Here is a 26,586-nt window from a genome sequence, read left to right as displayed (position 1 = left end):
CAAGATAAAAAGCTTTTGCACAGCAAAGGAAACAGCCAACAAAACCAAAAGACAACCGAAAGAACGGGAGAAGATATTTGCAAATGACATATCAGATAAAGGGCCAGTATCCAAAATCTGTAAAGAACGTCTTAAACTCAACACCCAAAGAACAAATGATCCAATCAAGAAACGGGCAGAAGACATGAACAGACATTTCTGCAAAGAAGATATCTAAATGGCCAACAGACACATGAAAAAGTGCTCAACATCACTTGGCATCAGGGAAACCCAAATCAAAACCTCAATGAGATACCCCCTCACACCAGTCAGAATGGCTAAAATTAACAAGTCAGGAAACGACAGATGTTGGTGGGATGTGGAGAAAGGGGAACCCTCCTACACTGTTGGTGGGAATGCAAGCTGGTGCAGCCACTGGAAAACAGTACGGAGGTTCCTCAAAAAGTTGAAAATGGAGCTACCATATGACCAGCAACTGCACTACTGGGTATTTACCCCAAAGATACAAATGTAATGATCTGAAGGGGTACATGCACCCCGATATTTATAGCAGAAATGTCCACAATAGCCAAACTATGGAAAGAGCCCAGATGTCCATCAACAGACGAATGAATAAAGAAGATGTGATACACACACACACACACACACACACACACACACACACACACACACAAATGGAATATTATGCAGCCATCAAAAAACCCCGAAATCTTGCCATTTGCAATGATGTGGATGGAATTAGAGGGTATTATGATAAGCTAAATAAGTCAATCAGAGAAAGACAATTATCATATGATCTCACTGATAGGAGGAATTGGAGAAACAAGACAGGATCATAGGGGAAGGGAGGGAAAAAGGAAACAAGATGAAACCAGAGAGGAAGACAAACCATAAGAGACTCTCAATCTCAGGAAACAAACTGAGGGTTGCTGGAGTGGAGGGGGGTGGGAGGGGTGGGGTGGCTAGGTGATGGACACTGGGGAGGGTATGTGCTATGGTGAGTGCTGTGAATTGTGTAAGACTGATGAATCACAGACCTGTACCCCTGAAACAAATAATACATTATATGTTAATAAAATATTAAAATGCTAAAAAAAGGAGATTTATGCAGCCTCTGATATTAAGTTCATTTAGCTCGTGCCTGAAAACAGAGCAGGGGTTGAATGACTGCAGTAGAGACAGGAGCAAAAAGTAGAGATATAAGCCTATTCCCTAAAGAAAAAGAGGAAACCCCAAAAGCTCCTTTGGAAGAAAAAGGAGAGAGAAGTGTGATCTGGATTTTTTGTGATAAAGGGGAAAATGTCTGCAGAAGTAGATAATAGGAGCTATCTTCTTGCATAATAATTTTAAAAGAGCTTTTGTCAGTCCTTTGCCAAAATGCTGAGCAAAAGAGATGAGGGTCCATTATGCCCTGGATTCTCATTATTCCATCTCTGCTGCAACGTTTGATTTCCAGGATGAAGAGCAAGTCACCATTGAGCAGGATTCTTTAAGAAACAAAGAAGATGAGGAGGATGATCCAGAGACACATCAAAAAGGGTACGGGTTTAAACCAGAGAAGTAACCATACTGACCTCCTATTTGGTTTTGCCACTTTGTTTTATCCTCATCTAATTTTAAACATTTATTATTATTTATTATCTATTACCACCACTACCACCAATCCCCCTTCCCTACTACCCACCCAACATCATTTTCAGAAAAATTAATGCTCTATGATAATCACCGTGGTAAATTCAAACTACTGATATCTTGGGAACCCAATATCCAGGACAGTCTTCTAATTAAAGGCATAAATTACCAACTAATTGCTCCAGTCCATGCAAAAGTAGTTAATTCATCTTCTCAATGTCAATCAATAAGCAATTGATTTCTCAAAACCCAATCCACATTAAGTCCCAACAAACTTGCTCTTACGTTGTAGTATCCTGAAGGTATTCCAACTCCTTATTGCCCCATGAGGTAAGAGAGGCAAACTGTTTTCTTTATTTTTTGGACCAGGAAAATGAAGCTCAGAGAAGTGACCTACTCAAGGTTAGTCAGCTAGCAAGGAACAAAGCTAACTTAACAATTTCAGCTTCTGATTCCTAGTCCAAGATTGTCTGGTTTGTCATAACACTCAAGTATTTGTCAAGTTTCTGAATGCCCATTTAAATTTTATTTAAATTTCTATGTCTCTGAGGAACTTTGTTTTTATGCATCAGAAGGTATCTCTGGAGTTGGTGAGAATTAGGATTAAAAGCTCTTGTCACCATCCAAAATATTTACTACCTCAGAAACCTGAGCTTAGTTCCATCTTTCATTTTACTTTATGGATCTCTGACCCCAGAGGCTGAGAAATTCTCTTGGGTGGGCAAAGGTACTCAGGTTTCCCCTAATGTTAATGGGATAGAAGCAATCACCAGGAGGACAGAAGTGGTCTAGTCAAGATAACCAAGTGGCTGAAGCCTCTATTTCGAGCTACTTTACTTTATGCAGTGTGAGATTGCTGTCTTGGACCACATACATTCTGTGCAATTAAAGAATCTGATGAATCCAACCTAAAGTACATGAATGTGCTCAATTCAATGTTGCCCTCCACCTCTGCCACTTTGAAACACTATCAGAAATTGAAGATGATGGATCATCAACCTTTCCTAAATTCAACCATGAAAACTTAGTCTTTACTGAACTTTTATTTCCTCCATATCTTCTGGATCAGTATTTCTAATTCACTAACATACATAACATCAAAGTTTTCATGAAGTAAGACTCATCATTACTGTGTGATATGCTCTCATACATCCTATTCTTTCTTATTAAAGAAGGGTGTCCCGCGCTGTGCTCTTCATAATCCACTGATGGGTCCCAACCCACAATGGTAGAATACTGTTCCAGATAAGCAACACACACTACCACTTCATTTATCTGGTAATTCAACAAATGCCCATCAAGCAGCCTCATCTCCAAGGGTCCTGGTGCAACTGGGCTCACATCTGTTCTCCAGGAAGTTAGCCAGTCAAGACTTCATCACAAAATATGATCAAAGAAGACAGTAGGAGTAAAGCACAGAGGAATGCCTCTGTCCGAGGAGATGCAAGGTGTTGTAGGAGTGAGGGGCTTGGGCTCTAACCTGAAACGTGCAGGGGGCGCCAAGACTTGGACACACAGGCATAGCTGCTGCAAGGTGGAGAAGTAGAGGGGAGGTCCCAGCTCAGGGTTGAGTCCTTTGAGATCCTGGAGATGAGGAATCTCCTCTAGGAACTAGAAGTGGCAATGATTAAGTGTGTGAATAAATTCCTTCCTCCAGTGGGAGAAGAGGTCTCCATTAGAAGGGGCACTGAGGAAAGAGGTGAGTGCAGGGAAGCCAGATTTCACGGCAGGAATGGAGGGAACCAGGAGCACCCCAGGAAAAGTAGAGGACAGTCACTGTGTGTATGGCCCTGAGGCCCCTCCAAACTCACTCGCTGATGGACACCGTCCTCCCCAGCACAAGTGATCAGATGCACATATTGCTCACTCACTACCCACCACCCCCTAACAAAGCTCTGGACAGAAACAAAGGCATGCCCACAATGCCAGAACTTTCTGGAAAGCTATATTACAACCTGCTGGCTTGTAGCTCTGAACTCCACAAAACCCTTCTTTACATTTCAAGCACCCAGTGAAGTCTGTCAGTCTCCCACTAAAACATACGGTAAGCCAGCACAGGGAACAACCTGCTTACTCAAACTTTGTGAGACCAGAAGGGATGAGAGTTTCTAAAATCAACATTTCATAACTGTGGCTTAAAAGCTATCAGAGGCCCTCAGAGTCCAGTGAGAAACACTCTCGTCTTACGATTTATTTTCGGCTTTTGTTTAGTTACCAGCTCTCCTGCTCTTTTTCCAGAAGCATGTTTTCTGCATTTCTGTAAGCCCTCAGGGCTTGGCACATCCACGAAGCAAAAGTTGATCCAAGCCATGGCTGCTTGTAGTCTTAAATGAGATGAGTATCCCATTTCTATTTTGTAGGACATTCACTTCGCCAATTTGTTCATTTGCTTGCTTGATTTACAAAGCCTCACCTAGCTCAGTGTGTCAGTTTATTTCATGTTTTTGATGTTTACTTCTGCCTACCTTTTTGCTTTTGTGTTGTTACAGGTATCTGGAAAGGAAGTATGATACGGTTTGTGATTTTTATAAGAAACACAAAACCACCCTTTGGTACATCATCTGGGAAATCTTACTACTAGGTAAATAATGAAAGGAAGGATGGATGCCAGCGTCTTTTTTTGAGAATCCCCCAAATATTAGTTTTCTGTAGAGAGAAAATAAATCTTTCTAATCTTTCTGTTCCCCCGGACTTTGGTGAATCCAGAGAAGCAGAGAGGATAATCAAGAAGCCCCAAGAGGTGGGTCTCGACTGGGGTTGCCTATGCAGATTGTTTCCCTGTTCAGTTTACGCAGCCAGGAGCTAATTATTTAGGTCCCCTACTCTTACAGCCTTTGTTGCTGTAATGGATTTAAGGGTTGGTTAATGCAAATCCAGGTAACTAGAAAACATGGTGATACTCACCGGGTGGGAACCTAATTGCAGGGGGCAATCTAAGCAATTCACACTTCATGCAAATACAATGTGAGCAGGAGCCTGGGGTCATGTAGGCTATTCCTTTTGCCTATCTTTGCTGATGAGCAGGTCCCCTCTATTGACTCCCTCCAAATCAAATGGTTCCACAGCCCATTTTGCAAAACACTCCTGTCTATAAAATGTGAACCCTCGCACCCAAGTCCGCTGACATTAATTGAGGATCACTGCACCTCCAATGTCAATGGCTTGGTTGGTGCTCAGATAGCTGAAACAGGGAACAGCAGGGTTGAAAGCTTCCTCTGTACTGGGCCAGCTAGTATTCTAGGCTTTTCAGGCCATGCAGCGAACGCCACACAACTCTGTATTCAGTGGCTTCTTGACTGAACCTCCCCTTGGCTGAGCCATGTCAGTGCTGGAGGCTGGTCGGCAGCTTGGTGTGGGTGATGTTCCATGTCTGTGCTCACTTTCTCAACAGGTTACCTGGCGATGGTGATTGCAGCTTGTGTGCTAAACTTTCAGAGAGCCCTTCCCCTTTTCGTGATCACTGTGGCCGCCATCTTCTTTGTGGTCTGGGATTACTTTATGGCCAAATATGAGAATCAAATCGATGAGTGCCTGTCTCCTGGCAAAACGCTCCTAAACAGCCATTGGTTCTGGATGAAGTGGTAAATGCACCCAGTCCTCTTGTTGCTTTTGAGAGGGATGTTAGTCTTTTCCAACACTGTTCCAAAAATGTGTTCTGAAATTGCTCCCTCATTTATGGGCTATTGAAACAAGAAATAACCGAGTTATAATGCTTGTTATAATGCCTTCATTTTACAAACAGGAAATCAAGGCCTAGATGGGGCAATGACACATTCAAGATATGTTCAAACGTCCCTACAAACTGCTTTAATTTCAAGTGCCACTAAATGATAAAATGTTGTCCAATGATGGGACAGTTCTGACTTGGGGAGGCAGCTTTCTGCTCTGGGCCTGAAGCTGGCCTCTCTGAGAGGAAGACCCTGTGAATTATTAAAGCTGACTCTTTCCTATAGGACCCCATATCCTATGAGTGACCACTCAGGGCTTTTCCTTCAGCCTCTTCCTGTGGGACCTCTTCTTCCTCCAGGTGGCCCTAGTGGATTGGACACAGGACAGGTTCTCCCCAGAATGGCTCACAGGGGATGTACCAGGAAAGTTCACAAATCCTTGACCTAATAACACAGGATTGTGCAATCCCAACACAGCATGCCTTCTGGCTCTGCCCTCCAAGCTGTGAGTCAAACTTGTCATGCCCACTGGATCCGCCAAGGAGTCAGAACCCATCCTGAAGCCCAACTTAGCTCTCTGAGGCTCAACTGAAGTCCCCCATCTTCAGAGAACACATTTCAAGTTCTCCCCTAAAGGGAAGAAAGGTAAAATCTCTCCCATCTCCTAAAACAGAAGTCAGGACTCCCAGCAGATCTCTCAAAGAAATCACCAGTCTTCCCTCTCTAAAGCATCCTTTCTCATCTCTGAACCCTTTGGAATGTCCTTGAACCAGCGAAGAGCCCAAGAATTATAGAATGTGCTTCAAGCAGTGCTTAATTTTTTTTTTTTTTTGGCTATTTGCCTTTATAGCCACAACTAAAGAGGGTCTGTGCAATCTCTAGAAGCATAACTTGCCAGGGTATGCTACTCTTAATAAATTTTTTGTTTGTTAGTTTAAGCTTGCTCCAGATTTTCAGGTTAGCGCAACAAATGATGCTGATGCCTCCTTTCTGATTCTCTTAGGGTGATTTGGAGCTTACTGATCCTGGGAGTTATTTTGTGGCTGATCTTTGACACTGCCAAATTGGGCCAACAGCAGCTGGTTTCCTTTGGTGGGCTTATAATGTACATTATCCTGATATTTCTATTTTCCAAGTATCCAACCAAAGTAAGTGTGAAATCAATCCTTTTCAGCTTTTCCCCTCTTTTTTTCCCCCTCATGTCTAAATTGCTCAAAATAATGAGTGTGAGAGAATTCCACTGTTACTCAGTATTTGTCTTACCTTGTTATGCTATACTAAGTGGCTAGGGTGCCTTTCTTCCCAAGCTTTCTTAGTACTAGTACTCTCTCATTTTTCATTCTCAGTAATTTGCCAGTTACACCACCAGTGAGGTGTTCTCTCCTGCCAAGTCCAATTTCTACTCATGTACCCCACCTCCCTCCATCAAACACACAAAGAAAATTTATCTATTTTGATCCTGGTTTCCCCAGGCCAGTAAATAATCTAATATTCTACCACTGGATTCTGCAGTTCATCAAATTTCTATTTGCAAGTTAGGTTATTTTACTGCAAAAATCTGTCCTTAAACAGTTTTGTTCCCACTGAATTCAATTCTCATTCTCATTCTGTCCGCCTGTAACCCATTAAATGGGCAAGAATTCAGAGACATCGAAGCTTTCACTCACGACTCAGAATGGCAAACTCCAGAAGGTTTTACTGGCTTTCTGAAAGGTTGACCCAAGAAAAACAAGTCACCTAATAGGATCCAAAGTGCTTTCCCATCTCGGGTCAGCATCTTCACTGGTTTCTATGCCTCCGATCCCACAGTTCTTTGCAGCCCACTCATCTCCGCACCAAAATGAAAGCAGATGATTGTCCATTCCTGCTGCACTCCCTGGCTCTGCATTAGAGTTAATTGGCTCCTTTTACAGTGAAATGAGAGCCCCTCAACAGGGTGGAATTTCACTTAATTCACTTACAAATTGTCAGATTAACAAACCTTGGGCACACAGAGAGAAGCCATGTTCTGCCTTTCCATTTTCCAGAGAGGGGAAATAATTATATGTCTCTAACATTTACAGCACAATGAAGAGGACCAGATCCTTCTTCCTTTAATGGCCCCTCTAAGACTACTCTTTGTGTCTAAGTTATTTTATCATGATATAATGGTTACCTACTCTCCAGGGACTGAAGGCTTCAAGCTCGGGATTTGAAAGAAGGAATGCAACCCTGAGATCTGGGGTCATGATTCTATCAAGGGATTCTCTGCTCACAACTGCTTTGGCCTCCCAAAGAAGGTGGATCATAGGCCACGTGTGAGAAGCTTCCAAGGAAATAGTGACCCTCTGGGCGTGTATGCTGAGCTTAGCATTCATTTTCTAGTAAGCTCTATCTCTTCATCTTTCCGCATAGGTTTACTGGAGGCCTGTCTTTTGGGGAATTGGGTTACAGTTTCTTCTTGGTCTCTTAATCCTAAGGACCGACCCTGGATTTATGGCTTTCAATTGGTTGGGCCAACAAGTTCAGGTAAGTTGGGTTCAAATGAACATCTTGCTTATAAGTGCTTCTGACATTTGGATATAATCCTTAAGACATGTCAGAAATAGGTTTCTTCATCTGCATGGGTTGACTCACATTTTTGTTTGTGTAAACACGTTAATCTGTCTAGTTTATTAATATTACAGTTGTCCCTCCCCCGTATCATCCACTGCATCACTCCCCTATCCCAACTGTCCCTTTCGTCCTGCCCCAGAGGGGTCACACTTCTTTTTTTTTTTTTTTTTTAAGATTTATTTATTTATTAGAGAGAGAGAGCATGAGAGGGGGGAAGGGCAGAGGGAGAAGCAGACTCCCCGCGGAGCGGGGAGCCCGATGCGGGACTCGATCCCGGGACTCCAGGATCATGACCTGAGCCGAAGGCAGTCGCTTAACCAACTGAGCCACCCAGGTGCCCCTTTTTTTTTTTTTAAGTAAGCTCCATGCCAGGCATGGAGGAAACTCATGACCCTGAGATCAAGATCTGAGCTGAGATCAAGAGTAGGACGCTTAACCAACTGAGCCACCCAGGCGCCCCGAGGGGTCACACTTCTAAGATGGTTCCACAAGCAGAGAAACAGGCTTTCTTTGTATCGAGTGCTAACTAGCACCACCTGTGTGCCATCTAGGGCTTTGCCGGAACAAACTGACAGACCCGGCTCCTTCCCGAGCATCCTGGAGTCAGACTGAACGTCACAAATGACAAGAAATCTGTATGCGGGTATAGTTCAAAAATATTCTTCCGCGCCATCCACTGGAGCAGGGAAGGCTACGAAAATTCACCTGCCATGTCTAACCAGCAAGTTTGCTGGGCTCCCCCTCTGCAGAGCCCAGGAGGTCCTGTGGACTCTAACCACCAACTCCGTGGTTGTAATGATCATCTGTTTTTCCTTCCTTTAACTCAGACCTTCTTGGAATACACTAACGCTGGCGCTGAATTTGTCTTCGGTGAGACATACGCAGACCACTTCTTTGCATTTAAGGTAAACCAAATCCCCTTTCAAAGTAGTTACTTCCTTTTCAGTACCTTCTGCGTCTTTGTAGATATTCTGATAGAAACTGACCAAAAACCAGATATACACCTGCCGGGCATGTCCTAGGTGGATAGCACATCACTGCCTTTTTGCATTTATCAGATTTTCTCTGAAGTCAGTAGAATGCAAACATTTTACTTTGTTGCCATAGCATGGAGGGAAACATCTAGAAGAAGTCAGAAATATACAAATACTTTTGAGGGGGGCTCCTAGCATTGCCTGAGATACTTCTGGAAAATCATATGGGACAATAGTATCTGAGGCATCAGGGAAAGGAACATTTGGCAGTTGGCAATGAGGAGGCATATCAGGCCCAGGATCAGTGACAGCTCTGTGCTCAGGAACCCCCTCCATCTCCCAGAAGGAGACAGCTGTTCACCCACATGAGCCTCTCTTCTTCCAGAGCCATCTCCATGCTACACCTTTCCTGTCTTTCCTTCAGCACAGCGGGCCTGGAGGCTGGGCCTTCTCCCAACCAAAGGAGGGACATTATGCTCCAGGGGAAAGGCAAGCTGGCCTCCCTGCACTCCCACAAGCCCCAGGAAGCTCGCTTTCCCCTGTAAAGACCCTACAAATACTTGTTGATGAGGCAGAAAGATGAATTCGGCTTTTCCTTCAGCATTCTCTTTTTGTGGTGTTATTGTTCGTACACTTCTAACTTGTTTTCTCACTTAGGGACTCTGAATTTACCTCCAAACCACCCCGGCTTCAGTTAGGTCAACGTTTATGCTGAATCTTTTTTTTAATTGCTCTTTTTTTTAAAACTGCTGATTTGATGCTTTGGTGCCGAGATGACTAAGCCAGCTCCAAAAGGCCAAGTGTTTACAAACTGAGATAGAAATATGCTCATATCATGAATTGAACCCCGAACTGGGAAAAAGAAAGTCACAAGGAAGGCATAACTTGCTGCCCAGACTGCACCAGTGTCTTTAGACATTTCCTACCCACCCTCCTCCCTCTTCCCCAGAGCAGGGGCCTCCATCCTTTCTGCCAAAGCAGAATCCCTGTGGGAACATTCAAGAGATAAGCTCCTTTAATTCCCCGAAGCTTTCAGGAAAGCTCTGCTTGCCCATTAAAGCCAATAAAAGCACATAAGTGACTGAGCTCTGAATAATGGCACCAAATGTCTTTTAATATATATTATTAATAGATTTTTCTAAATTAGATCCTGTACAAATTGTCCTCGGTCATTCTATGCCTCTGGTGGCAGCCTGTCCCTGGTCATTTAGCTGGGGAACAGAGGGGAAGGGTACAAATGGGTAGGGGTGTGGAGGGACCCAGCCCACAGCAAAGTGTGTTCCCTGCAGGGTAGAAACTGTTCACTGTGGAAACACAGGCTGCCTCAAAGGCACCCAAATAGCATCAGGGAAACAGGATCCAGAAAAAGACAACTCTGGTATCACAGAAGCAAACTAGTTTCCCAAGTTTATTTATTTTTTTTTTAGTGATTAAAAACAATCTAAAAGTAAAATAATTATATTTTAAAAGCTAAACGAACGGGTGCTTACTTTATGAGAGGCAGTGTGGGTAAGCACCTACCGCGCTATATCTGATCTGTGTAGCCCCTATAAATAAGGATCTGAGAGGCTACTCACACTCAGTTTTGACCAGGATCCTCTGCTAATGAGGCTGTTTAATATCAGAACTTCAAGAATATCTGTCAGTGGCCTTCAGTTTGTTGATCTAGTTATTACGAATTCCCCTGACACTGCATTCCTTCTCTGAGAAGCTGCAGTAAGAAAAGCTCATCATTGCAGAGAAACAAAAAATGTCAATTTCCTATGAAATATACTCAAGCTTATCCACAGCAAGTTCAAAGAAGAGACGGTAAATGGGGGGGGGGGGGCACTGCCTGATTAAAGTGTCATTTAGTTCAAAATGACATTGCTGATGATTTTGATGATGGTTTCAGCGGGGATAAGGAGACAGAAAAAAGACCTGATCTGAACTCTACTAATCCTACTGAGGCCAACATCAGCCCATGATTGCTTTCATGCCCCCACCTCGCCCCTAGGTCCTGCCAATCGTGATTTTCTTCAGCACCGTAATGTCCATGCTCTACTACCTTGGATTGATGCAGTGGATCATTAGAAAGGTACTGGGACTTGGGGTGCCTGGGTGGCTCAGTTAAGCATCTGCCTTCGGCTCAGGTCATGGTCTCGGAGTCCTGGGATCGAGCCCCGATCAGGCTCCCTGCTCAGCTAGGAGTCTGCTTCTCCTTCTCCCTTTCCTTCTGCCCCTCCCTCTTGCTTGTGCTTTCTCTCTCTCTAATAAATAAATAAAATATTAAAAAAAAAAAAAAAAGAAAGGTACTGGGACTTGAAGGGATTGGGTGACAGGTGTACAGCAATTATTTCAGGGACAAAGTCTTAAATGCCTTTTATCCAGGTTTTCCCAAAGTGCCTTTCTGTTTGTAGCAAGATTCACCACCACCTCATCTTCCACCCCAAGTTATCAAACCCCAACCAAAAAAACCTACATGGAGCCCTAGAGGCAATTTTACCTCAGGGACTTCTAATGGGGCTTTGATTCGCAGTCAGTGGTTACTGGCTATCTTCATAAAACCTTAGTAATTACTTCTTTAACCAAAGAATTGACTCCAGCAAAGCAGACACCTATGGGGAGCACAGCATCCTTCCTTCATCCTGGCTGTCTTCCCTGTGCCTTACAGAGTCCCTGCTTCTCCTCGGGACATTGGAAAAGTGGAGACTCTTGGTCTAGGAGTTGCTAGAGGATCAAAGCAAGAAGGGGAAGCTGCTTTGCGTTTCTGAGGGAGTTTGATAAGCACACACAAACTTAGGGGATAAAAGGTGCAAAAGGTTCATCTCATTCCTGCCACCCCAGCAACTGTCAGTTCTACTACACTCGTGTTAAATCGGAACATGAGGAAATGTGTGAGTTAGTTCAAATGCACACAAGCCGAGCAGTGCAGACAGAGTTTGGGCATAGCCATAGCCCTCCTTTGATCCTTGTAAATACATACAAGAGACGGAGGGAGGGAGAGAAAGAAACCAGAACCCCAGCAAAATTCAGAATTTCATCAAGAGTGTGCCAGGGCCCATATTTTTCTGATTGTTGACTTAAACATTCAGCATTCCTGTGCTCACGTCTAAGCAGAAAGGAAGGAGAGAATACAACAGGAGGTCCCCATCCTGAAGTGGGCACCACAGTCTCTAGTTGGAAGGGCCAGTGCATTAGGGGGGCCATAAACCATGTTCATTTGAGAGTTTAGTAAAAAAGGCCAAACCTCAGCTACATCCCACTGCTTATTAGCTGGGCGATCTTAGACAAAATAACTAAACTGTTCTGTGCCTTGGATGCCTTTTCTATAAAATGGCTATGATTACAGGACCTCCCTCAAAGGGTTATTATGATAATTAGATACGTTACCTGGATCAAGAGCATAAAACAGTACTTGGAATGCAGTAAAGCTTGTCATGACTGTTAGCAATTATTATAATTTATTACTCTTATACAATGTTTCAATAGACAATTGTTTGTATATTGAATGTATGAATTCAAAGTATATACAATAATTCAGCGTTACCATTCACACAGGAGGACTGGATGGGTCCGCTCTGTAGACTAGGTAACATACACTCATATTTAGCACCATCACTGGCCTGCCCACAAGGGTGGAAGGCATTTTCCTCCACAGATTTTCATTCCTACTTTGAAGTGTTGTGTATACAAACAGCTCTTCACTGACTTTGTCCCTTTTCCCCTTGTAGGTTGGATGGGTAATGCTCGTTACTATGGGATCATCTCCTATTGAATCCGTAGTTGCTGCTGGCAATATATTTGTTGGACAGGTAAGTTGTAATCTCAAAAAAACAAAACACCTGTTGAAATGGATACGCTTCCTAGAAAGTAGAATAAGAAATATAATGGTATTATTGTTTTTTAGTGTTAGGGGTAGGGTGTCAAAATAAGGAACCCCCAGCATTGACAATGTCCAGATTCCAGAGAGAGAGAAAAAGAGTGTCTGAGAGAGATCCCTTCTGAGTGTCCCAGCACACTAGTGTCAAATTTGGGTTCTTGAAAGTTTACGGAGAGGAGGAAAGATGGAATCATTCTATCAAAGCACTGGGCTTCTCCTGTATCGATTCTTAACCAGTCTTTTCTGAGTTGACTGAATTGTTGAGGTCTCTGACCCGCCCTCCAGAGGCTAGCAGGTTACCCACTCAAATGGAGTTCACTTATCTTGAAGCTGCAAAGATGTGACAGGCAGCCTCACCTTCCGTGGTATAAGGCTTGTGGTAATGAAAGAGGCCAAGAAAGACTTTCCACCAATGCCCCTGCAGCTGTATAAATACTTAAGCTTATTCTCAACTTGTCTGAACTGACCAACGGTCCGTCTTAGCTGGGCCTGAAGAAAAATGCTGATGAGCAAAAGCATTTTCATCTTTCTGATCCATCACGCGGTTAAGTGCTTTGCCTGAAGCCTATTTAAGCAAGGAAATATGATGCCAAGTGGTGTCCTTCAAAACAACAGTGTTCCTAAGGGGTGGATAAGGAAGAAATGGTAATTATCCTCATCACTCAGAATAGGTAGCTTCAGGCAAAATGGAATCACACACCCAGGAAACAACGCGTGAATGCTTGCCAGCACCACTACCCAAGGAAATTGGATTTGAAACAAAATTCAAGTCACCCAGAGAAACACATGGCTCCAAATCCAAGGCTTACGATGGCTACGGGCAGGCTGAGCCTTATTGGTAAGCCCAGCTTGCAAGCCTGGAGTATAGCCTTTAGGGCGGGGCCCACACTTCCTTCCCTAGGAGTTGAAATTATTATAATTATAGTCATAAAATCTCTCAGGACTAATTAGAACACCATCTCGACGTGATTACTCCTACCTGCGGGGTAAGAGGGCTTATGTACTGAGTTTCTATTTAGTCCATGAAGTGAAGCTCAACACATTCAATCTTATAGAACAATTACAAATAATGAGGGGAAAATTGTAAAATTGCACACATGCTTCTGTGGTGCTCAATTTGATACTTAATATGCTAAAAGTACAGCTATTATTTATGGAGAGCCCCACGTTGCAAGCCGCCTGTCCTCCTTAATGGGATTCAAGCCCTCACAATGACACTCTAATTCCTTTCCACCCAAGGGGAAGAGTGGGGTGTCTGATTCCCAATTAGGAAAGTGCCTGTGGGCACCTGTCCTTGTTATTGCTAGTATTTTTTTATACTTGCATCTCTATGTCCTTGTGGTGTAAGCAAAGAGGTATATGGTCTGTCAAGAAGAAGCTGGAAGATGGGAAATCACCAGTTCACAAGGCCAGGGCAGTTACTTGGGCAATAGTGTTCCAACCTTAGAAAAGAGTACCTGGCCATCAGACTCCAATCCTAGGCTGGTGGGGACCTTATATGAACTGGCCTTGCAAATTTTGCAGACTTTACACATGACTCTGTATACACACTGACGTAGGGTTCCATGACCCAGACATCGATGGTGTGTGTTCTCAAATGAATATGCATCAGAACCACATGGAAGGCTTGTGCAAACACGATTGTGGGTCCCATTCCCAGAGTTTCTGAATCAGTAAGTCTGAGAATTTGCACGTCTACCAAGTTCCCAGGTGATGCTGATGGAGCTGTCTGTGGTTCACACTTAGAAATACTGCTTTAAGTCCAACTCTTGGTTTTGACTCAGCTTGTGATCTCAGGGTGGTGGGATTGAGCCCCGCATCAGGCTCTATGCTTGTTGTGGAGTCGGCCTGAGATTCTCTCTCCCTCTCCCTCTGCCTCTCTTGCTTATGTGTGTGCACTCTCTCTCTGTCTCTCTCTCTGGAATAAATAAATATATCTTTAAAAAGAAAGAAAGAAAAACTGCTTTAGAAAATGGAATCTTGGGGCACCTGGGTGGCTCAGTCAGTTGGGCATCCAACTCTTGGTCTCAGCTCAGATCTTTTTTTTTTTTTTTTTAAGATTTTGTTTATTTATTTGACAGAGAGACACAGCGAGAGAGGGAACACAAGCAGGGGGAGTGGGAGAGGGAGAAGCAGGCTTCCCGCTGAGCAGGGAGCCCGATGCAGGGCTTGATCCCAGGCCCTTGGGATCATGACCTGAGCTGAAGGCAGATGCTTAACGACTGAGCCACCCAGGTGCCTCTCAGCTCAGGTCTTGATCTCAGGATTATGAGTTCGAGCCCCTCATTGGGTTCCACTTAAAAAAAAGGAATCTTGAGTAGATTGGCACACCCTCCTAAGATCTAAAAGGAAACATTTAATCCGGTCTCGCTTTGTTTCCAGACAGAGTCTCCCCTGCTAGTCCGACCATACTTACCACACGTCACCAAGTCTGAACTCCACGCAATCATGACCGCTGGGTTCTCGACCATTGCTGGAAGCGTGTTAGGTGCATACATTTCTTTTGGGGTAAGAATGTTTGAAGATAAATTTATGGAAAATTCAACCTCTTCTTTCTTTGTTGCTGTTATCTCTGTCATTTCTTTACCACTGCTGCTGGATAAGGAGGCCAAAAGAGTGTCCTTCACGCTTCCTTTGGCATTTGAGTGGAGTGACCCTGAGGAGCTTTGTGGCTTCACTTTTAAATCCCTGCCACCTAAATGCGAATGATATCCAACTATGCCAGAATGAAATCATATTATGAGGTTACTTCGGCCAAACATTTAAATATGTAAAACAAACAAACAAACAAACAAAACCCACTATTACAGTCCCTAGTAAAGGCAGACAAGACCCGGGGTCAGCAAAGTATGGCTCATGGGTCAAACTAAACTGCTCCCCCTTTTTGGTAACTACAGTTTTACTGGAAACCAGCTACTTCTATTCATTTCTCTATGGCAGCTTTCATGCTACAGAGTTGGGTAGTTGTGGCCTGAAAAAGCCAAAAATGTTTACTCTCTGGCCCTTCACAGAAAAAGTTTTTTGACTTGTGGCTTAGAGCAGCAGTTCTCAAATCTTCCTGCACATTAGAATCATCCAGGAACTTTTAAAAACCCTAATGCCCAGGCCCATACCACAGAATAATTAAACCAGAATCTCTTGGGGTAAGACCCAAGCATCACGATTTTTTATAAAACTCCTCCTGTACATTCTAATGTACAACCCAGTTGGAGAGCGGGTCGTCTGTGGCCCAGGGCTGCAGACCATTGTAACTGATGCTTGTGCCCCAAGCATGGAGCTTATAAGCCACACATATGAGGCACCCCCCGGTGGAGAAATGGAAGAACGCACAGCTGTGAGTTTCATCCCTCCGCTGCATCTGGGCCTTGGAGAGCCAACCAATAGGAAGAGGGAAGAGTAAAAGGGTGACAGAGATCTCAGGAATAGTAGCTTGTCTGGCTCTGCAGATGGTCCACTCCGCCACCACCGTAGGAATTCTGCCTGCAGAAATGTGCTGGCTGGAATGGGAGTGGGGAGGGAGATGCAGATACTGGCATTCTGGAAATACAGGCAAGAGAATCCTGAAACAAAATAAGGATGTGGGGAGGAAAGGGAAAAGAGTTTAAGTAGGCCCACAGTGAGGGAAACAGAAATCACTTACAGATTAAAGGGACGCTGGATAAATGAATATTATATAAAGACACCATGGATTTCAGGAGAGCGAAAGGAGGACAGAGGGGTGTATCCGTTCCTGCACCCCCAGATGCTTCCCCTGTCTAAACTAATGACGTGATGAAATACGGGCTTTAGGGACTATTTAAACATTCAAAAGGTCCACAGAGAGGTAGAGGAATCTGGGAGTTCTTACAAAGGATTAATTCTCTTCTGAAATGATTAGATTTTGGTTTGGGGCTTCTCCCCAAAGGATGTGGTCAATTAACACCAATTCCTCCCTTTTCCCTCTGACTCTCAAGGTGATGCCGGCTTGGCTCACTGAGCGCTTCCAAGCCTCCAAAGAAACACTTCTCTGGCATAGGGTTCAATTCTGCCCTTCTCTTCCCTTGTAAGGCTTTTGGGCCATTCATCCTGAACACAACAGAAAAGCCAAACCTCAACTGACCTTCTTTCTCCCAAAATCACAGGTTTCACCCTCCCACCTGTTAACTGCCTCAGTCATGTCTGCACCTGCCTCACTGGCCGTGGCTAAACTCTTTTGGCCTGAGACAGAAACACCTAAAATAACCCTCAAAAATGCCATGCAAATGGAAAGTGGGTAAGTGGGACGCCTAATTCATACAAGCTGGGGAGTTGCCTGGGCGGGGGGAGGATCCAAATACAAAGCACAGCAGAAAGTTGATCACTGGAGAGCACAGTGAATCATGGTATTAAGGTGAACTTAATTTCCCAGTGACTATTAGACTTCACGAGACTTCCAAAAAAAAAATCTCTTTTCGATATTTGAAAAGCTTCCTAAATACTTGAATGTCAATACAATTCCTTAACGGTTCATTGTAGATATTTCATTTAAAATACAGTATAGTGTTTATTGAGCCCTGATTTATGACTATTGGAGAGCCATGGGACAACCATTTCTGGAAGTCTCTTATATAATAGGACAATGAAGGTGTGATATAGGTATCTTTAGCCCCTCGTCAATTCATTTTCTTTTGCCCTGTACAAAAGAAAGAAAAAAAGGGTGAAAAAAATGAAGGGGTTTAGGGTAGTCAAAAGAATCTAATTCAATAACAGAATCCATCAATGAGCATGTTGCTGAGATTCATCCCTTGTTTGTATGTAGGTACAGTCAGTGAAAAGCAAGTTGTCAAAGAACGCATGTATGGAATATGTGTGATTCCACTTACAAAGTTAAGCAAATGTGTAAACCTATACAGCATATTATTTAGGCATACACTCATAGAGGAAAAATGAAAAGAAAGGAAATGATAAGCAACTTCTAGGGAGCCAGGTACCTCTGAGACTGAAGAGGATGAGATTAAGGAAGAGGGGGTACTCAAAGGTGACAGTGACATTCCATTTCTTAAATGAGGTGATAGATATTCAGGCCTTCTTTGAATTATTAGTTCTTATACCATGAATATTTTATAAATATTTTCTGCTAGCTACCTTAATATAATTTTTAAAACCTATAATATTTTTATCATTTCCCAAATTTTTCATTATTGATCCTCCCCCAATTAACAGAGTAGCATAACAGTTAGACACCCATATGCCCACCACCTACACTCAGCAGTTATAAGATTTTATTTATTTATTTGACAGAGACAGACACAGCAAGAAAGGGAACACAAGCAGGGGGAGTGGGAGAGGGAGAAGCAGGCTTCCTGCCGCGCAGGGAGCCCGATGCGGGGCTCGATCCCAGGACCCCGGGACCATGACCTGAGCCGAAGGCAGACGCTTAATGACTGAGCCACCCAGGTGCCCCTACACTCAGCAGTTACAAAGGCCATCATGGTTTCATGGAATTTAGGTATTTTGACCAAGGCATGAGCCTGAGAGTTTGTGTCTCTAACCAATGAGCTCTGATTATGCCATTTCTACACCTGTGATGTCCATCCACTGACAACACCTTGATAATTCTGGAATTGTTTTTTTTTTTGATAAAGTGATTCAAGGAACCTCCTAGAAGCCGCAACACAGGGAGCATCCTCATCCATCTCCCTGGTGGCAAACATAGCTGTGAATCTGATTGCCTTCCTGTCCCTGTTGTCTTTTGTGAATGCAGCCCTGTCCTGGCTTGGAAACATGTTTGACTACCCACAACTGAGTTTTGAGGTATAATTCCATCATGTCTCTCCTCATTTTGTTTCTGCCTATCTTTGTTTAAAAATAAAACAGGTTTGTGAATTGCCTTCCCTAATACCTGTAGTATACTTACATGATGCACACACTTATCATGTATTTCCCATCTTCCCACCACTGCCCCTCACCACCCCCCAATCTCCTACCACCCTCCAGGAGAGAATGACTGACCTCACGCCAGGTATCCAGGTTACTTCAAATGATCCAAAGCCAACCTTGACTCCTAATGGATAGAGATGGGCAAGGCAATATGAGGGGATTTCTATGCTTTAAAGGAGACACAGAGGGGTTGGGAAAAATCTTGTCACAAGGGTTAGGCAGAAGAACTGGAAGCAAATCACCACTCTAATAAAGTATCTGTTTTGGGGTTTTGTAGGTAATATGCTCCTACATCTTCATGCCCTTTTCCTTCATGATGGGAGTAGACTGGCAAGACAGCTTTATGGTTGCCAAACTCATAGGCTATAAGACATTTTTCAATGAATTTGTGGCTTATGAACACCTCTCAAAATTGATCAGTTTAAGAAAGGAGGCTGGACCCAAATTTGTGGATGGTGTGCAGCAATATATGTCGGTGAGTAAATACACTGATTTTGGAATACACTTCTTTTTTTTTTTTTTAAAGATTTTATTTATTTATTTGAGAGAGAGAATGAGATAGAGAGAGCATGAGAAGGGGGAGGGTCAGAGGGAGAAGCAGACTCCCCGCCGAGCAGGGAGCCCGATGCGGGACTCGATCCCGGGACTCCAGGATCATGACCTGAGCCGAAGGCAGTGGCTTAACCGACTGAGCCACCCAGGTGCCCCCAGAATACACTTCTTTATCACGTATATACATTCATCAAATAGTCACTGGTGCTTCAGGTGCAGGTGCAGGTCAGGCACTTGGGGATACATCAAAAAACAAAACAGAACAAATATCCCTGATCTCATGGAACCATAGTGAACACAGCACCTCATAATTTCCATTATGTTGAATTAATCTGCGTGCGTGTGTCTGTGTGTGTCAACACAGCTAATCCTTACTCCTGTGATCGTTTACTTTTGAGAGCTGTGGATCCAAAACTAGAGTCCTGTGAGCTGGGACTGGAGTCAGTCAATCAACAAATAGTTGCTACATGGCTTCTACGTGCAATGCAACTATGCCCTGAATGCACAGCCTTGAACAAGTGATGAGGCGGCCTCAGGGGCTCATTGTCTAATAATCTTGAAGGTCTCTTCATTCCAGCTTTAGAAATTCTATGAACTCTGAGAAACTTCCCAAAGGCAAGGTAGTGTCTGGACATCCTAAAGAAATAGGGAGACACAGTTGCTCCTCTCCAAGTGGGTGAGGTGAGAGAAGAGCTTGGGTTATGGTCCGAACTTTTGAGACAAGCATCCTACAACTATCTCAGCACTTCAGGTCAATAGGCTCCAAGGAGATGCTCATGTCTGCTTGGCCTTGAATGGGATAAGGAACTCAGGTGAAGCCAAGACTTAGGTCATATTTTACAGTCAAGTCTCCAGCTTTTCCTTTCCTGAAAAACAGAATTATCACGCACATGGAAACTCTCGGGGAAATGGCGAACATTTCGGACCATCACCATTATTCACTGAAACGAGCCATTTATAATAAATGTTCTAGGCATGTATTTGGCTTTAAAAGGAAAGGGGAGGAAAAGCATGCTGCCCAAGGTTCTAATTAAGATTGCCTACCACTGAACACCACCACCATCTCTCCCAGTCTCCTGAAGACCAAACATGCAAATCTACTCCCACATATTCTACAAAGACTCCAGGAGAGTACTGTTTTGTATTTTATGGTCAGGGGCGTTTGACCCACACATCTGATAACAGAGGCTCTGTAGGGCTCCTGTTTCTCAAATGTTTATTCTTCAACTGGCCATGCGGTGGAGCTTGGCCGAATGTCTTCATTGTTTGGATGCCACCACAAACCAGTTTGCTCCCCTGCCAAAAGTAAACAATGGGCTAAATTAAGTGAATTGTCTTCCATCCCCAACTGCCAGTTGCCAGGAGAAAGTAGTTTTGTTAATGAGCAAAGCAAGCTCACGATCCTGGCAGTGCTGAACAGGTTTGTGAACAGTTATTACGAGAATAGACAGAACAGGAGGGCTGACTTGGGTTGGGGGTGAGCCCAACCAGAGGCAGACCCACAGAGGGTATTTGGAAACAGGAGCCCAAGAGCTTCTGCTACTGTTGAGTCATAATGGCAAAAGCATTTTGTTTTTCCCAATTTCTTATTTCCAGTCGACAAAATGGGGATAAGTCCCTGCAATTTTTGTTTACGAACCAACAAGTGGTGGGGGTGTCACAGCATCTCCCGGAAAAGGCACCACATGACCGAAGCATAAGATCTGGGTCTATGAGGCGAAACCCAGTGTTATCCAGGTCAGAATATGTATGTAGCATGTTGTCCGCAGAATGAGCTCTTCGCTACTCCGTGATCTTTTCTTTCTTAGCATAAAAGTAATACTTTGCATGTTTGTTTATTTACATTTAATGTATACATACCATGGTCCAGAATTCAAAAGGTACAAAAAGGCAAGAGGGAAAAGTAAGTCATCCTCCCTATTTCTCTGCCACTCAGCTCTTTTTCCTGTACCATTATTAAGCTCTTAACCTTACTCTTCGCATGTAATAACACATCTCGGATGCCTTTCCCCATCGGTGTCTGTGAAATAGTATTCTCTGGTATGAACACACCTTTATGTATTTTAACCAGTCTCTTGTTGATGGACACTGTTACCAATTTTCTGCCGTTGGAAGCAGTGCTACGAAGACTGTCTTTATACATACAGCACGTTTGTTCAGGTGCTAGGAGAGCTGTATGATATACTGTTCATCTTCCAGAGCAGTGGAGCTCTTTCCATCATGTAATCTTGCACATGTATGGGAAAAGGCAAAGCAGTATCATTTCAGCCTCCTTTTCCTCTTATTATAAAACCCTACATGGCCACATCTGTGTAATCCCTTCCTGCAGATCCCCAGAAACAGGAAAGACATATCTCAAGTGCTTTGTGCCATCTCCCTCCCCACGGTCTCTTAATAAGCCTGCCTGTTTTTGAAGCCAATTGAACTAAATGAAAAGCACTAGAGAGAGCAGGGAATGAGGATGAGCTTTTCCAGAAACAGCAGACTGCTCAAATACATGAAATTTTTTTTTCCTGCCTGCTATATGCACGCTGATTGAAAATATCAACAAAGGCGTTCTGAGAAAACCATGAAAGAGAAGAGGGGCCTTATAATCAACAAGAAAATTTACCATGGCCACTTGAGTCTTGGATGTGAGCTTTTAAAAAATCCAGTTAGTTGGGGGATAAAAAGGCACCACTACTTTTGAATGTAGTATTTTCCTGGTTTGTTCTTTAAACCAAATCATAGATTTTTCAGGGTTTTGGAAAAGAAAATTATTGCCTCAATTGTGTGGGTGCCTTTGCCAGATTGGGTGAGTTTCTGGTGAACCACAAAGTCTACTGAATCTTCTGAGTGTCCTGTGATCGGTCCCTCAACCTGAGAAAGAATTATCTGGTCTGAGCAACACCTCTTGGCTGTCAGAGTAGAGCCAGAGGGCCATGCTCATCCTTCTACAAATTCACCTCCCATCTTCCTACTGCCCATGAAAGGACTATTACTCATTCTCCCACTGCTAAGCGGACACCTAATACTCCTATGGGATGGTTAGATCTGAGGACCAAAGAAAGGCAAACACACACCACAACCAGAATGAAAGGAACCCTCTGTGATGTCCTATGAGTTTCCTTTTTACTAATATAATGCCTTTTCACTGAAGTATAATTTATGCACAAAAAAGGCCCTTTTTTGGTGTATATACAAGTTGTGACAAATATATCACCTGTGTAACTTCATCCACAGTGAATATATAGAACATGTCTATCACACCTAGAAAATTTCTCTCGTGGCCAGCTGCAGTCAACAGTACCCTTACCCACTCCCTCATTCCCAGACGGCCTGATCTTTCGTTCACTATAAATTACTTTTGCTTGTAAAATTTCATGCAAATGGACTCACTTGGCATTCATGTTGTTGCATGCATTAGTTATTTTCCTTCTTACTGCAGAGTAGTATTCTATTTTACAGATATCCATAATTTGTTTATCCATTTGTCTGTCGAAGGACATTTGGGTTGTTTCCAGCTTGTAGCTATTATGAATGTAGCTGCCATAAACACTCATGTACATATGTTTTTATTTCTCCTGGGAAAACTCCAGAGTGTTATTGCTGACTGATACAGCCTGTATCTATTAACTTGATAAGAAACCGCCAAGTATGTTCGTACTTTATAAACAAGCTGTGTCACTTTACATTCCCACCAACAACGTACAAGGATTCCGGTTGCTCCACGGCCTCGTCAACACTTGGTATTGTCCATTTTTTAGCCATTTTCACGGATGTGTAGTGGTATGTTATCGTTTTGATTTGCACTTTCCTGGTGACGAATGATGCTGAACACCTTCTCATGTGCTTGTTGGCCATTTACATGTCTTTTGTGAAATCTCTTTAGCCATTTTTTATTGGGTGTTTGTCTTCTTATTGTTAAATTATAACAGCTCTTTACACATTCGCAATAAGTCCTTTGTCAAACAACTGTAATGTGAGTAGTTTCTGGGACCAGTTTGACATCCTCAGTAGGTTAGCACTGTGCCTGGCACGTTACAGCAAGTGGCCATGAATATTAGGAGTTATCATCGGGCAGAAAGTAGCATTTGTAGAGGCTAAGACTACCGATTCCAAATCCTTTGTAGAGAGTCTCCTAATCCACACAGCCCCTTTCCCTCTTTCAAAATTCAAGGGGAACTGGAAAAAAAAAAAAGTCTAGGAAGCAACAGGTGTTTGACACCATGCGCTGCAAACTCACTTGTCAATATTGATTCCATTGTCAGAAAAGGAAGCCTGGTTAGGATGTCAGATTAACTAAGCTGAGTCACACCATGTTTACTTCTGTGTGTTTATGCTTATTTACAGATTCGTTCTGAGACTATTGCCACCTATGCTCTCTGTGGCTTTGCTAATTTCGGTTCCCTAGGAATAGTGATCGGTGGACTCAGTAAGTGAAAAGAATATTCTTCAACAATATATGTGACATAAACATACTTTCGATCTCCATCTTGCTCTGTAACATTATTTGTCAGGGGGAAAAAGGTCCTGTGACAGTAGTAAATTCTTTGGGGTCTATTTTTTATCCCCACTCTACAATATAGTTTTCCTATGTAACCCAAGCTAACCTCAGATGACACATAGGTTTCACTTTGCATGCCAATTCCAGTGGATTTATAATGGCCACGTGGAGAAGGATTCTGAGGCCCAGGGCAAGTGGGAAAATGCTGTGATTAATTAGTGATGTCTGCCACAGGCAAAGAAGTAGATGGTGATGATGAGTTGCGGATGTTTGGATCTCACCTTGAAATCCATTTGCCTTGCTATGCCCTCCAGACACTGTGGTGAAACTTAGAATAAAACGTAGGACTTGCTTCTTCTGTAGAAAATGGAAGCTTCTGGGCCTTCTGGTGTGGACAAATTTCTTCCCCTCCTTCCCCACCAGAGAACTTCTCTGGATGTGGAGCTCATCACAAAGCTCTTGAATCTTGACTTTCCCAGTTAATTTGGAAAAAAAAAAAAGAAAGAAAGAAATGTCACACCTGAGACGCCCAGCCCCAGAACAATTCTCAGGGGCTGGGAGTTTGGGATTCCCAATCAATGACCTCAACATTAATCTCCTGTTTCCATGTCTCCCAGCATCCATGGCTCCTTCCAGAAAGCGCGATATCGCCTCAGGGGCAATGAGAGCACTGATCGCGGGGACCGTCGCCTGCTTCATGACAGCCTGCATTGCAGGTACTACATGCCCATCTTTTGTGTCCTGTGTCCTGGAGCCCACAGAATGGCAGCTTTCAGGGGGGCCATGCCTCCACCCTGAAGATGCAGCATCTGCTGCTGCCAGAAGCTGAGATGCAGAGCTGCTGCTGAGCATATTGTAAAGTGAAATGTGCAGAGCATGGTGGAGAAGCTAAAAACAGAAGGAGGGCTCGGTAACGCTGTTAATTAATAACATGGATGGCACTCTATTTCACTTCCAGGGATACTCTCCAGCACCCCCATAGACATCAACTGCCATCACATTTTAGAGAATGCCTTCAACTCCAGTCTACCTGCAAACGCAACTGATGTGGTATCTTGTTGTCAAATTCTATTGAACAGGTATTGTATTCTTGAGTCTGACTTCTTCATATCCATTATTAATAAACAAATTAGGCCTAAAGACCCCATCCACTTATTTTTATAACTTTATAACTCTGTGTTCAAAAATAAGAACTTGTGGGGCGCCTGGGTGGCTCAGTCAGTTGAGCCTCTGACTCTTGATTTCAGCTCAGGTCATGATCTCAAGGTCATAAGATTGAGCCCCTCATCAGGTTGCTTGCTCAACGGGGAGTCTGCTTGACCCTCTCCCTCTGCCCCTCCCCCCACTCACACTCACACACTCTCTCTCAAATATATAAATCAATCTTTTAAAAAGAGAAAAATAAGAACTTGTGCAACAATTCTAAATCACCTTTCAACTTGACTTTTCTCAGCTGAGACTAGGAACTATAATACTAGCAAGTGCTGTGCAAACATTTCTTATGCCACCAGCTTTGTGATACGCCCTTTGCATGAATTTGCTCATTTAAACCTTGAAACCACCGTATAAGTTAAGAACTATTGCTCTTTTTAGTGTTCGATAAAATCGGGCCTTGAGAAGGCTACACCACTGTCCCAAGCAGAATGAACGTAAGCACAATCCAGATACAAAATGGAGGTCTTTCTGCCCAGAGAGTCCATGCCCTTAACTAGTACCCAAGCACTAGGTAGGTGGTACTGTGTCTCTTTCAAGGGCATCAAGCAGTGCGGGCTGTCCTGACGACATGGCAATAGTGATGGTGTTGGGCTACACTGCATGAGGGGCCACCAGTGACCCATACTGGCCACTCCCACGCTGTACAGTTTCTATCCGCAAAATCAATATCCCAACCCCGTTTGCCCTTCTTAATGTGCATGTGTTTTATGAGGATTGATTCTTGGTTTATTCTGGAAGAAAGAGGGGGAGTCCTTGAGGCCAGACAGGATTTGAGAGTCAAAACCAATTCTCTGGAGCCTCTGTCCTTAACCCACCCTAACCTGAAAGTGAGGGAGGAAATCAGCTTCCCACCCTATGCTATTTTTAATGTGTCTCCTCCTGCTCATCTACTGTTTCTGTCTTCTAAGGCTCAACTAACTGTTTTATTCTGCTTTCCACCAGCACTATTGTCAAAGGCCCTGATGAGGTCATCCCAGGAGGAAACCACAGCTTGTCTTCTTTAAGGGGTTGCTGCATGTTATTGTTGCCACCAACACTGAACTGCAGCTGGATCTCTAATGCATTTTGAGTTCAGCTACTTCTCTGATGGAACTCCAGGAACTCTGCTTTGGCAAGAAAAAATAATAATAATAACCACTATTCTTCATGGATGGATATTTCCATCATGGAGTCAACTTTAACTGGAAAGAGGAAAAACAGCAGTGAACCCTTCAAATGTCCAGCATCATCCTCCTCTCCTTCTTTCCTCCCTTCTGTAAACCCTTCCCCACTGAGAACTACTATGATATTTCAAGATGAGCTATTGTCTTCAGTCCCAAAGATGTTTCCTGACCCTAGAATTTTATGAGATTTTACCAGAATGCAGGTCTAAATGATGGCTCACAACAATGGGGTTATGGCTCAGCCACTCCCAGAGTGGCTCACTTCTAAAACATCTCAGGGGAGGTCACTGCATTCACCCTGGCTGACCTGAAGTAGCCAGAACTTGAATCTCACATGGAGAAGCATCAATCATTTATCACCCACTCATTGCCTGCCCTGAGGAAGTCCTACATAAATCAAGAGCCCTTTAGGAGAACATTTAGACCATTCTAAAACCAGGTTTTAAATCCTGTATGTTTAGAGAGTTATACCAGTCATCTTACCCTAAATTTTGCTGCAATAAGAAATAAGCCAAAAACCTTGGTGACTGACAATTTATTT

General features: G+C 43.4%; 1 protein-coding gene across 2 annotated transcripts in view; it reads left to right on the top strand.

The window, feature by feature from the left end:
- SLC28A3 (solute carrier family 28 member 3) overlaps nucleotides 1–26,243 on the top strand; it is a 51,960-nt gene extending 25,717 nt beyond the window's left edge. Inside the window, exons 3-18 of one of the 2 annotated variants that reach the window (XM_081802884.1) lie at nucleotides 1,457–1,539; nucleotides 4,122–4,213; nucleotides 5,024–5,213; nucleotides 6,304–6,448; nucleotides 7,695–7,808; nucleotides 8,723–8,800; nucleotides 10,866–10,946; nucleotides 12,583–12,663; nucleotides 15,114–15,239; nucleotides 16,853–16,983; nucleotides 18,335–18,503; nucleotides 18,907–19,104; nucleotides 23,514–23,595; nucleotides 24,285–24,383; nucleotides 24,626–24,746; nucleotides 25,825–26,243. In XM_081802884.1, coding sequence (XP_081659010.1) covers nucleotides 1,457–1,539; nucleotides 4,122–4,213; nucleotides 5,024–5,213; nucleotides 6,304–6,448; nucleotides 7,695–7,808; nucleotides 8,723–8,800; nucleotides 10,866–10,946; nucleotides 12,583–12,663; nucleotides 15,114–15,239; nucleotides 16,853–16,983; nucleotides 18,335–18,503; nucleotides 18,907–19,104; nucleotides 23,514–23,595; nucleotides 24,285–24,383; nucleotides 24,626–24,746; nucleotides 25,825–25,951 — 1,917 coding nt within the window. In that variant the 3' untranslated portion in view covers nucleotides 25,952–26,243. Of the gene's footprint in view, nucleotides 1–1,456; nucleotides 1,540–4,121; nucleotides 4,214–5,023; nucleotides 5,214–6,303; nucleotides 6,449–7,694; nucleotides 7,809–8,722; nucleotides 8,801–10,865; nucleotides 10,947–12,582; nucleotides 12,664–15,113; nucleotides 15,240–16,852; nucleotides 16,984–18,334; nucleotides 18,504–18,906; nucleotides 19,105–20,777; nucleotides 20,919–23,513; nucleotides 23,596–24,284; nucleotides 24,384–24,625; nucleotides 24,747–25,824 lie in introns of those variants that run through there. The other variant, XR_014139954.1, reaches the window with a different exon arrangement.
- The last annotated feature ends 343 nt before the right edge of the window (nucleotides 26,244–26,586 follow it).

Source organism: Leptonychotes weddellii, chromosome 14, assembly GCF_054177405.1.
Source record: "Leptonychotes weddellii isolate Sample4059 chromosome 14, ASM5417740v2, whole genome shotgun sequence".
Classification (NCBI taxonomy): domain Eukaryota; kingdom Metazoa; phylum Chordata; class Mammalia; order Carnivora; family Phocidae; genus Leptonychotes; species Leptonychotes weddellii.
Note: the sequence above shows the minus strand (reverse complement) of the source record. Positions and strands in the feature narration are given on the sequence as shown.